This window comes from Loxodonta africana, chromosome 7 (assembly GCF_030014295.1).
Source record: "Loxodonta africana isolate mLoxAfr1 chromosome 7, mLoxAfr1.hap2, whole genome shotgun sequence".
Lineage (NCBI taxonomy): Eukaryota > Metazoa > Chordata > Mammalia > Proboscidea > Elephantidae > Loxodonta > Loxodonta africana.
The window spans coordinates 20,277,829-20,291,140 of NC_087348.1; the positions used below are offsets into that span (position 1 = coordinate 20,277,829).

At 37.8% G+C, this 13,312-nt stretch overlaps 2 protein-coding genes across 2 annotated transcripts; one reads left to right on the plus strand and one right to left on the minus strand.

Annotated features, from left to right (window-relative positions):
* The first annotated feature begins 450 nt into the window (after positions 1-450).
* Positions 451-1,736, plus strand: LOC100659980 (olfactory receptor 9G19-like). Its single transcript, XM_064288976.1, has one exon. It carries the CDS (start codon positions 801-803, stop codon positions 1,734-1,736), a length of 936 nt encoding a protein of 311 aa, XP_064145046.1. The 5' UTR covers positions 451-800.
* Positions 1,737-10,063: 8,327 nt separating this feature from the next.
* LOC100664983 (olfactory receptor 9G19-like) lies at positions 10,064-10,999 on the minus strand. The gene has a single exon (XM_064288977.1). The coding sequence runs from the start codon at positions 10,997-10,999 to the stop codon at positions 10,064-10,066; it is 936 nt and encodes a 311-aa protein (XP_064145047.1).
* Between the last annotated feature and the right edge of the window lie 2,313 nt (positions 11,000-13,312).

The window sequence follows — 13,312 nt, forward strand, 5'->3', positions numbered from 1 at the left end:
GACTTTCAGAGGCTACACTCCGTAACTCCCTAAAGCCATTCATTTAGCCAGCTTTTGAAAAGGCTCTTAATTCTGTAGAAAATAGAACCAACATTATGAACATAATTATTCTGCAATTAGTGTCTTCACTTCTCTTCAGAGTATATTTGGGGATTATAAAAGTAACCATGGCTCAAATTCCAGTTATCTAAGTAAATTTAGTCTTTTGTCCAACAATTATAGAATTTCTCCTCTATGACAAACTTTGTGCTTGGTTTTGGGGATTAAAAGATGAATATAACGTGCTTATTGCCTTCAAGAATACTACAGTTTAGTGGACTTCCAAAGATATTTCAAAATTTAGTTAGAATTATAAGATGAAGATGAAGCTTCTCTGTGCAATTCTCTGGAAAAAGACAAAGGACTCAAAGACATGAAGAATTACGACAGCATTCTTTCAAACTTTCTTTTTTACGTCCTTTGCATGCTCTTCAATCACCGTGAGATCAGAAGAGTAAGCTATCCAAATCACACCCCAAAAGGAAGAAAATTTAGATTAAAAATATAAGATGATACACACTACGTTAGATGCACAGTAACTGAGCTCTCAAGACCATAGCATAGAACAGGTTTCCCAGTTATGCAAAAAGGAGTACCACTCGGGTCAGTAGGAACACATCTCACAAACAACCATATATGTGAATTAGCTGGTTTTCATTTTCTAAAATGGGAAATTATGAGAAGGACATGATGCTTATATATTAATTTATGATGTATTTATTAATCTGTTCACAGAAAAGGACCATTGAAGTCCAAAAGCAATGGAAGAGAAAAATTTCACTAAAGTGAAGGAGTTCATACTTTTAGGGTTCACAGCCGACTCAAGGTTACAAAGGGTACTCTTTTTCATCTTCCTCATCATTTATGTCATCAGTCTCTTAGGGAACATCACCCTGATTTCTCTGATCTGTGCTGATTCACAGATCCACACACCCATGTATTTCTTCATTGGGAATCTGTCATTCCTGGATCTCTGGTATTCCACTGTCTACACCCCGAAGATCCTAGTGACCTGCATCTCTGAGGACAAAATCATCTCCTTTGCTGGCTGCCTGGCTCAGTTCTTCTTCTCTGCTGGACTGGCATATAGTGAGTGCTACCTGTTGGCTGCCATGGCTTATGACCGCTATGTGGCCATCTCCAATCCGCTGCTTTACTCCCAAGCTATGTCCCCAAGGTTATATACCAGTGTTGTTGCAGCTTCATACCTTGGTGGCTTTATTAACTCAACAGTCGTCACTAGTGAAACATTTAACCTGAGCTTCTGTGGCAACAATATCATTGATGATTTCTTCTGTGATCTTCCCCCACTTGTGAAGTTGGCATGTGATGTGAAGGACAGTTACCAGGCTGTGCTATATTTCATACTTGCCACCAATGTCATTACTCCCACCATGCTCATTCTTGCCTCCTACCTCTTCATCATTGCTGCCATCTTGAAGATTCGTACCACCCAAGGCCGCCTCAAGGCCTTCTCCACTTGTGGCTCTCACCTGACAGCAGTCACCTTGTACTATGGTTTCATTCTCTTCATTTACTCCAGGCCAAGCACTAGCTATGCCCTGGAACGAGATAAAGTGGTGTCAGTGTTCTATACTGTGGTGATTCCAATGTTGAACCCTTTGATCTATAGCTTAAGAAGTAAAGATGTCAAAGATGCCCTGAAGAAAACATTAGATAGAACAAAGTTTTCCTAAGGGAAAAAACTTGGTAAGCAATGGCTATTTTTTAACAAGTTATTTCCATATCATTTTTATCAGATTGTACTTTTAGAAGTAAAATTAAAGAAGCAAGCAAAGAAACAAAAAGTAATTGAATAATATAGAAACACCACTTTGTATTTGTCTTTTTAAGTCATGTACTAATGTATTTCAGTATACTTTTAGAATAAATGGCACAGCGACATTTGAAAAAACTGCTATCTGCCAGCTTAGGACAGAGTCTATTCGACTGCTAGGATTCTGAAAAAGCTAAAAAGAAAGCTGATTTTTTATTTTCACTTGAAAGTTCATAAATTGTCTGTGTATAATATTTTAATATGTAATTGGGAATAATACAGTTGGTTTTGGAATAATTGTCCAATTTAGGTGGATTAAATGTCTTGCTTCAAGTCCTATAGCCAATGAGTGAGAAAGGAGGAACGTAAACCTAGCAATCTTAACTCCAAAGGTCTTTATCCTGCTTGTTGGGAGAGAGTGCTCTAGAAAGTAGTAAGTAAAATACTTGCTGTAAAAAGGCCCTAGAAACAAGTTTGTTTTTTTCTTTTCTGATTCTGATTCTTGACTTGCCATGATAGAAAGATGACAAGTCTCATTGGCAGTAGCATATGAGGGAACAAACACCTTTAGAGTCACTGTGAGCTTTCAGCAAGAGAATGTTTGCTCCTTCAACAATTAAAGAATCAAGAGCAAAGGTATAGAAGCTGTATGAGAGAGGCAGAAATGGAGATGGAGATACAGACAGAAAAGAAGAGAGAAATAGAGAGTGAGAAAGAGATTCCAAAAAGCATTAAACCTAAAGGAACACTTAGAGAGAAAAATCTTTATTGGGGGTAGTGATTGTTTATCATTTTCCCAAAACTAAACCAAACCCATTGCCTTCGAGTGGATTTCGGCTCACAGTAACCTTATAGGACAGAGTAGAAGTGCAGTGTAGGGTTTCCGAGGGTGTAAATCTTTTTGGAAGCAGTCTGCCACATTTTTCTCAAGCAAAGCCATTGGTGGGTTCTAACTGAAAACTTCGAAGTTAGCAGCAGAACCTGTTAACCACTGCAGCACCAGAGTTCCTAATGTATAAATTATACACATATATGTGTGTGTATGTGTTTGTGTTTGCATTTGTTTGCTTGTTCAGTTTTATGTATCATGAATTTATAATTAAATAATAGAAGATATTTCCTTGTGATGCACACTTTTCTTAATTGTAGTAGTATTTTTACATATAAGACATGAGGTTTTAACAACATAAAAAGGCCCTATTATTGGTTTCCAAGAATGGATAGTAGTTTGCTGAAGGAGAAGACAGGGAAGGGTAGCCTGGACAGAGGGAACAAGGGACAAAATTACAAGCCCTATGATACATTCTAGAAAATCTGATTGGTAGAATTTGGAGAATTTCTGTTACCAGACACATTGAGTGTTTATATTCTGACTTAGATCATAAAGAAAAAAGTTAACTTTTAGTTTTTAGTAAAATACTACTCATTTCATCATATCCTAATTAATATATCATCCCTAAGCTTCAAGAGAGATCTAATTGAGTCTTTGGTGGCTAAGGTAAATATTTCTGGGCTGCTGTGTGGAAGAAGTCCCAAAGGACTGTTGAGGAAATCTGTATATCCTGTCTAACTAAATCATAAGGTATTTTTCTTACCTTTTGTAGATGTGAAGAAACTTAGGTGGAAGAGTTGTTAAAAGACTTTCCCAAGATTACAGAGCTACAAAGTGGTGGGATTAAAATTTGAACTCAGGTGCCATTTCAGCTATGCAATACTGCCTGTGCCAGACCTGTCTTCTTTCAACAAGTCTTGTTTAAGTGTCTGTAGTCAGCTGTTAGCTCAGTTGGGGCTGGATGATCTAGAATGGTCCCACTCACATGCCAGAGGGTTGCTCTCAGAGACCACCATTTTTCTGATAGATGTCACCCTAGGATGACAGAGAGAACCTTTCCAGATGTCTCATTATCCAGCAAGCTAACCCAGGCTGGTTTACATGGTGGCGGTGGGATTCAAAAGTGATAAGAGAAGCATCAAAGCCTCTTGAGACCCAGGCTTGGAATTCGTAGGGCTTTGCCTATGCTGCATCCCATTGGCCAAAGTAAGCCAGAGGCCGCCCAGATTGAAGGGGTGGAAAAATGGGCTCCACTCTTGAAATCAAGACCCGGAAAGAATTGTGGCCACATTTTTTTTTTTTTTTTCCAGGACCGGGGTATGGGGGCAATATACCACAGAGATTATTGGTTTGTGACTTAGTTTTTACCTTTTTTATTTTAAATATTAGGACTTTGGTACTAATTGATGTGATGAATTTGTGATACAATTAAATTGCACACAGAAGTGAGAATGATGATACAATATGGAGTTTTCTATTAGAATGTTCTAAAGCCTTTGTCAAATTTATTTATCTACCTTTCTCAAGATTTTATAGTTTCTTGTATAAAAATAGAGGTGGTAAACTTTCATTACCAATACATATTTTGAGAGAATCTTGTCTTTAAAGCTTCTTCAGCATATGGAGGATAAATTAACATGTAAATATAAATTCCTATTTGGAAGGAATCTGAGACTGATAGTCATTGAGTACTGTCTACCAGGATAAGGTCACAGTTTATATACTTCCTAGTAATTCTATCTGGAATGTTTTAATGCCTCCCTTTTCTGACTTTATCTTTACAAGACTTGACTCTGCAAGTGATAGAAGAATAAAGATTTCAGAAGTTCTTAGTTAAGAGGAAGCCTTTGCTCCCTGTCAATACATTCCCTGACCTGCATCCAGAGTGGACTCGAAAACGTTAATAAGATCATACTACTTCCTCTTAATGGCAGTGGCTTCTATTTGTGGTGGTATAAAGGCCAAAATCCTTTATATGGCTTCCAGTAAGCTTTGTGATTTGGTGACATCTCTGGCTTATCTGCTTTTCTCTACCCCATCTTTATTTAACCTTTCTCAGTTCCTTGAACTCACCAGGTTCTGTCCCATGCAAGGGCTCAGGTACCTACTCTTTCTTTTCATGGAACTGCTCTCTCTTTCTCTCCTTACCCTTACAAGGACCGCCATCTGACTCAATGCTTCTCATTTTTTGTAGTTGTGGGGGAGGAGGGGTAAATTAAATAGTTCTTTTTCTGGGATAACTTTCTAAGCAGTAGACCAGAACATTTATTTGATCAATTACTTACCTCTTAGGCAACAACATATGAAATATAGTAATTGGCTTCATCCTGATTTTTCCATTTTAATCCAAAGTACATTGTATTAAAAATGTGTCTAATAAGCCCCAGCAGTAGCATCACTAGGGGTGTATGAGGGGTGTGGGCTGCACCAGGTGACACTGTCAGAGGGGTATGACACAAGAATGAGTGTTTATAAAATTTTTGTGCAGTATTTCAGCAGAAATTTATTATTTTTTATAAAAACATGCCTGTAGTTGCTTATAACAACAAAAATATTTTTGGTAAGCCCAGTTTATGTGTATCTATATACCTACAACATACCTACAAGGCTAAAACTCTATGCTAACCTACGTTTTTAACCTTCCAGTGCCATCTGGCCAGAGCTGTCGTTATTACCTAATTACAACGACATTTCCAATCACGTGGTTTCCTCTTCACACATTGCAAGCATGCACTGTTGTTTTCTTCATTGCTGATGTTTTCATAGGTGCTACTGATGTAAAATTTTTTGGTGTCTTAGCTACAATGTTGTGGTAATTAGTATTTGTGAACCTATAGCAATCATTTTTTTGAGAACGAGGTAGTAATTAAAGGAAAAGAAGGAGTGATATCTGGGAATTACAATTTATGAGTAAAATTAGTAGAAAAAACGTTGCTAAGGATTCTGTATGGTCTAGTAGGGGAAGAGGTCTATGGGTGGTGATACCATGAGTTACCACACTGGGTGACACCAACCCTAGCGATGTCACTGAGTCCTAAATATGTTTCCTTGTATAAACAAGCAATAACATAGGAGAAAAAGTTCAAAATAACCTTTGAAATGGTGACTATAAGACAACATTGTATACATTAAACAAATATTAATCACATTCCAGCCAAGATAACACGTATTCAAGCTTATGTAGATTTAAAAAAAAAATTACAGTGTGCAAATGGATGACAGCACAACACTATATATCTACCTGTGAAGTTTCTAGCGCGTATGAGAATATTATGGGGAAATAGATCATGGGAGTAATCTAGTTTGTTGAAGTCTTGAGTAGATAAACACAAGTAGCCAGAGAGAAGGTTGGGAAGGCAGATTTAATCCAGCCTCTAGAGAACCTCAGGTGTAGGGCTAAAACATCTGTATTTTATGTGCTAATAGGTAGTAGCTATTATATACTAATAGGTAAATGGAATCATTTTTAGGACTCCAAGCTGCTTTTTTCCACAGTGTCATCAATCAAGTCATGCCCTCACTGAACATCATCATCCATCTTTGAAAAATGAGCACACCCATGCCTCACTTCCTAACAAGCAAGAACAGTAGAGTACTTGGGTTGGTATTCCAGTTACAAAGCTGACTTGGGTTTACCTCAAAGGTAAATGTGTAAATATTGAGATAAATCACAGTCCTCTCTTGGTTTCAGCTTTCTCTCACTGCCAGTAGAGTCAGTGTGAAGCTGACTGGCTACTGAGATATCCACCCTAATTCAGTAATGTTTTTACCAAGATGCCTTAATTGATATCCTCATTTACTTCTTACAATAGAAGAATAACTAAGAGCTTTTTTTTTTTTTCTCTCGTAATCTTAATCAGACTTTAACCTCTGTGAACATGGAAGTGGGAAATTGCACCATCCTGGTAAGCTTCTCACCAGACACCTGGTTGCAGCTTATTCTATTAAGAATATTTCTGATGCTCTATTTCATAACCTTCAGAGAACATGATACTAGTTATTTTAATCCTGATTGATTTCCATCTTCATACATCTATGTACTTTTTTATAGGTGTAACGGATTGAAATGTGTCTCCCCAAAATATGTGTCTACTTGGTTAGGCAATGTGTGGTTGTTCTCCATTTTGTGATTTTCCTATGTGTTATAAATCTTAAGCTCTGCCTGTGGTTAAAGAGGATTAGGGTGGGATGTAACTCCCTTGCTAGGCCACATCCCTGATCCAACGTAAAGGGATTTTCCCTTGGGTGTGGCCTGTACTACCTTTTATCTCTCAAGAGATAAAAGGAAAGGGAAGCAAGCAAAGAGTTGGAGACCTCATACCACCAAGAAAGCAGCGCTGGCAGCAGAGCGCTTCCTTTGGACGTGGGGTCCCTGTGCCTGAGAAGCTCATTGACCAGGGGAAGATTGAGGACAAGAACCTTCCTTTAGAGCTGTCAGAGAGAGAGAAAGCCTTCCTCTGGAGCCAAAGCCCTGAATTTGGACTTTTAGCCTACTTTACTGTGAGGTCGCTATGAGTTGGAATTGACTTGATGGCAGTGGGTTTGGTTTTTGTTTTTTTTTTTTTTTACTGTGAGGAGATAAACTTCTCTTTGTTAAAGCCATCCACTTATGGTACTTCTGTTACAGCAACACTTTATGACTAACGCAATAGCAGATCTATCTTTCCTAGATTTCTGGTTCACCTCTGTGTATACCCCCAAAATTCTGGTTAATTGTGTCTCCACAAACCTATTTCCTTGACTAACTGTGGGTGCCAGATGTTCTTTCCCTGCTTTGTAGCCTACACAGAGTGCTATCTCCTAGCAGCCATGGCTTATGACCACCACATGCAATTTGTAACCCCTCACTCTATTCAGATACCATGTGCAGCTCTCTCTGTACTGGGCTAGTTGCTGGCTCCTACATTGCAGGATTCTTGAATGTCATAGCCATACTGCCAGGGCTTTCTGCCAGAGTTTCTATGGTAAGAATATCATTGAGCACTCTTCTGTGATGCACCACTGTTGGTAAAAATGTCCTGAACTGACACACAGGCCTATGAAAAAGTGTTGCTGTGTGTGGTGGGCTTCATGGTCCTCTCCAGAATTCTTGTCATCTTAATTTCCTATTTCAACATCCTCCTGGCTATCCTGAGGATCTGCTTGGCCTCAGGAAGATACAAGGACTTCTCCACCTGTGCTTCCCACCTGATCTTGATCATGTTCTTCTATGGATTCTTGTTCTTCACGTATTCAAGGCCTAGTTCCACGTACTCTCTGGAAAGACACAAAATGGCTGCTCTGTTCTACACTGTGGTGAACCCATTGCTCAACCCTCTTATCTATACTATAAGAAATAAAGATGTCAAATAGGGCTTCAGGAAAGCAATACAGGCCATAGACCACAAGGATGAAGGCAATCATTTACATTTTAAATGAAAGGTTTTATTGTATTTTCCAAATCATTGGCTTATAGACATGTTTGTAAGCATTGGTCTATTTCAATTAAATTCTGTAAGTAAGACTTAATGAAATACTAAGTAGAAGATTCTTTAATTTTTATTATAATGTTGCTGCGATGCAATATATTTTAGACTTACAATATTGGATTACTTGATGTTCTGCAAGATTTCAGTTTGCCTCTTTGTAGTACCAGACTTTTTACAAAATTTGTCCATATGGTGATGTGTTGGAGAGAGAAAAAAGGAATTGGGGGGATTTTGTGTATATGATTTAAGTTTGAAATTTGACAAGCAAACACTACTGAGTGAAGAGAAGACATGGAATGGTTCAACTGCTGGAAATTTGCTCAAAATTTTAAAAACATTTTTTTTAGTGGGGTATTTTCTCCAAATTCCTTCATCAAGTTCTAATTGAGTATATAGAAAATATCTGTGTAAACCTCTGTCTTTTACATTAATAAAATATTAGGCAAAGTGTTTAGGAGGTACTTAGATTATTTAAAAAAATGATTCTAAATCCATGGAGAAAGATGTCTCTTAAGAATTGTATGTCCACTTAAAAAGAGTGATTTCTCCTTCATATAAAAAAAATAAAATTAAATTAAAAATTTTTATCGTTAGTACACCACAGTATTGTCCCTCATGCCACACCACCAAATATGTGCCCGCTAGGGAAAAATAACAGACTCAGGCGGAACAAAATGATACAGGCAAATAATAAAAACAGAAAACCCCAGTATATGCTAGACTCATTGTTTTCTTCTAAGAAAATTTTAACTACAAAGGAAGTTTACAGTTCAATATCTGACACACAGCAGATTTTTAGTAAATATTTTATTCAACACTCTCTAGGACACTGAAAGTTAACAATTATTAGTTTCATTTTACAAACAAGGAGCTTGAAGCTCAAAAGTTAGAACTTTGCTACTGAAAGAGTGTAACTGTTACTGAAATGAGCACCTTTACAAAATGCATCTAAATTAAAATTTTGTAACAAATAATTATAGCCACTTCACTCTTTGTGTTAGTTCTGGGCATTTCCGATCTTTCCTTTCACCTGTATTCACTTACTAATGCATCACTGTCCACTCTCTTTGCATCGTAACATTCTGAATATTCTGTATTCTTCTATTACCACGGAAGCCCTGGGAGTACCTGACTAGAAGGATTTGGGGTGTATTTCACAAATTTCAACAATCCATGTTACTTTTTTTTTTTTACCATAATAACCATCACATAATGAAAACAGAAAAGTTGAGTCAATCTGAGGGGAGATAGCCATGTAAAAATCAATCCTTTGGAATCTCAGAAGTTATACATTCTCTTGTTTGTTTTGCATTAAACCAAGACATTGCTTTTAAAAAAAAAACTGTATTAATATTTTACTGGAACTATATTATATAGTGGTCCCTGGGTGGCACAAACGGTCAAGTGCTCCGCTAGTAACCTTAAGGCCTGGATTCACACTGTGGAGCCTCTGTTCCCAAAGCCACAGCCACTGAAAAACATATGGAGCACAGTTCTACTCTGCAACACATGGGGTCACCATGAGTCCAATTCAATTTGACTTGACGGCAACTTTTTTTTTTTTTTGGTTTATTTTATAGTACAGATTACAGTCTGATTACTAAAACAATCTAAATCAAAGAAATAAGTCTTTCTCAATTAATTTCTTTAATAGAGAAGAGATTTTTTTTTTTTTAATCCCAGCACCCCAGCCCTCTCCTGAAGCAATCCATTCTCACTTAGCACTGACTTCAGAAATGCATGTCAAAAAAAAAAAACTACGGGGTCAGTAGAAAAGAGAAAGACCCTCAACTAGGTGGATTGACACAGTGGCTGGAAAAATGAGTTCAAGCATGGGAACGGTTGTGGGGATGGTGCAGGACTGGGCAATGTTTTGTTCTGTTGTGCATAGGGTCACTATGAGTCATAACCAACTCGACAGCTCCTAACAACAACTAACATGTAAATTTAGACTTCTGGTTGTGTTAACTTGAGGAGTTTTTTCAGAGCCTCTTTCACATCTTTATTCCTCAGACTATAGATCATGGGATTCAACATGGGGAAGACCACAGTGTAAAACATAGAAACCATCTTGTCCCTCTCAAGGGAATAGCTGGAGCTTGGGCGAGAGTAAATGTAGAGACAGGTGCCAAAATATAAGGTGACAGAGATCAAGTGGGAGGAGCAGGTAGAGAAGGCTTTGTGGAAGCCCTGGGTGGAGCGGATCCTCAAGATGGCGGCAATGATGAAGAGGTAGGAGGCGAGTATGAGCACAATGGGGGTGATGACATTGGAGGCCAGAAGGAAGTATAGCACTGCCTGATAGCTCCCTTTCACATCACATGCCAACTTCATCAGTGGTGGGACATCACAGAAAAAGTCATCAATGACATTGTCACCACAAAAATCCAATGTGAATGTGTTGCTGGTGAGTATTATTGAGTTGACAAAACCTCCAGTATAGGTATATATAACCAAGTAGAGGCACAGTCTTTTTGACATGATCTGAGCATAAAGTAAGGGGTTGGAGATGGCCACATAGCGGTCATAAGCCATGGCAGCCAACAAGTAACACTCACTATATCCCAGCCCAGCAGAGAAGAAGAACTGAGCTACACAACCAGCAAAGGAGATGCTTTTGTCCTCAGAGATGCAGGTCACTAGGATCTTCGGGATGTAGACAGAGGAATACCAGAGATCCAGGAATGATAGATTGCCAATGAAAAAATACATGGATGTGTGGAGCCAGAAATCATTACAGATCAATGTTATGAGCATGGTGTTTCCCACCAGGGCCACAGAGTACATGACAAGAAACACCACAAATAGGACCAACTGCATCACAGGGTCTGTCGTGAAGCCCACCAGGATGAACTCAGTCACGGTGTGATTGCCCCTCTCCATGGCTAAAGGAACCTCACCTACAAATGGAGTTTAATGTCCTCAACACATATCAAAAGAAGGCATTCTAAGTACCAGGTGCATGTGTTGGGGTAAAGACTAAAGGTATTAGAATGAAGAGATCTGAGCAGGAATCCTGACTTGAGAAAGTGATGGGAGTTCTCTGAGTCTCAATATATTCATTTCAGTAAAATGCATTTGTAGCAGTACAGCCATAATGCTGCTGGGGTCTATTCATTCTTTCCAAAATAAATTTTTTTGAGCCCCAGGTGCTGTTCTAGGCACAGTGCTATTCCTTATTGTTATGGAGCTTTTGTTCTAAGGAACAGGCAGAAAACAATAAAATAAAATAAAAAAAATAGAGAAACATTTGTACATAATGTTAAATGTTATTAAAAAAAAAAAAAAAAACTGGATGATGAAATAAAAACAACCTGAGAGAGGAGCTAATTGAATTTAACACCTCCTTTCACTGATTGTCCAGAGTGAAATGGAAAGTTGTTCAGATCCCATGACAGGTAGGAAGGTCCCCAGGGTTTACGAAATGATGACATTCTCCACTTCTGCCAGTACAGAGAAAGCCTTCCTCTTGGCTACTCTAGAGGAGCCTTCGGTACAATTGTCATAAATCCTAAGAGTGAGAACCAGATTGAGAATCAGGGTGAAATTTTGGAGGAGAGATGAACGACCAAATGCATCTGATTATGTCAAGTAAATCAAATTTGATGTCACCATGGGTTTTTCAGGGTTGGAAAGCCTGACATTTCATATTTCTAAAGTATCAAACATTAGCATTAGTATTTGGCATTTTTCAGGGTTTCCAAATTCTACATTAGCATTTAGTATTACTCTGCAGTATCAAACATTAACATTTAGTATTATTCTACAGTAACACTTTTAAATATTTCCTTTATTACTCCTGAAATGGAACATATACATCATTTAACTTACTTACAACGAGTAGAGCTACCCCATAGGGTTTCCAAGGAGTGCCTGGTGAATTAGAATGGCTGATCTTTTTGTTGGTAGCCATAGCTCTTAACCACTACGGCACCATGGTTCATTTCCACAAACAAATATATGTATGGAAATATCCTAAGTCTAATACAAAGCTAAGTAAAAGGAAAGTTGTTTATTACATAAGTATTACATTGTAATAATTAGAAGATAATAATTATATAAAACAATGTCAATTTAAATATACAAATACTGGAATACTTAATAAAACAGATACACACGTAAATAGAAACCTTATGAATATATCCATGACTCAAATATCAGAAATGGCATTTTAATCAGTGACATGATTTTTCTTACAAATGGAAAGATTCTTGATAAAGTCCCAAATAAAACAAATGACAATTTTCCCTCAATTTTGATTTCCTAGGCAAGCTGGTATATATTAAAACCTTGCAAAATATACTTTGTGGATATGTAACATTTTTTCTGGAATAGTGAATAATTCTTGGTAAAATTCCAAACAACAAAAAAATTAAAATCTATTAATTTTCACAGTTATTGCATTTCAAGAAAAATTTGTATATATTAACACTTTGCAAAATATACATTGTATTTTTTAAGTGGAATGGATTTCAGATTCAATATTATAAAGAGCTTCACATCCACAGATGTCTATCAAAACTGGGTGTAAGGATTGGGACATTTTTCTTTGTATGAAACTGTCACATGAGTGCAGGACATCTTTCATCTTTGTCTCTTAGATACTAAACAGCCAGGAGGGACCCCAATCCTTGTGACAATCAAAAATCTGGACACATATTTCAAAAATATTCCTTAAGGGATTTTACTACATTGTCAAGAACTTCTCCACAGATTTGCAAATTGCTGCATAACCCTTCGTAGGATTCTTTTAGAACTTACGTGAAGGAATAGAAATTATGTGAAGGAATAGAAGATAACTGGAGAAAATCATTGAGTAGTCAAGTTATCTGTAGAGGTATAGTGCTCCATCCGCCTTTTCATGGGCCCACTGTGTCACTGGGGTCAAGAGAATATAGAAACTCTAGGGTGTAAATGGAGCTCCTGGGAGGCAGATACAGTTAAGCGTTCCACTACTCGCTGAAAGGTTGGTGGATCAAACACACCCAGAGGCACCTCAGAAGCAGGCCTAGTGATCTGCTACTGAAAGGTTAACAGCCTTGAAATCCCTATGGAGCAGTTCTCTTCAACACACAGGGCACCATGAGTTAGAATTGCCTCAGCAGTGACTACCAACAACAACAAGGGTGTTATCTCCATGAGAGGAGGGATTTTTGTCTGTTCTGTTCATTACTATATCCTGAGTGGCTAGCATAG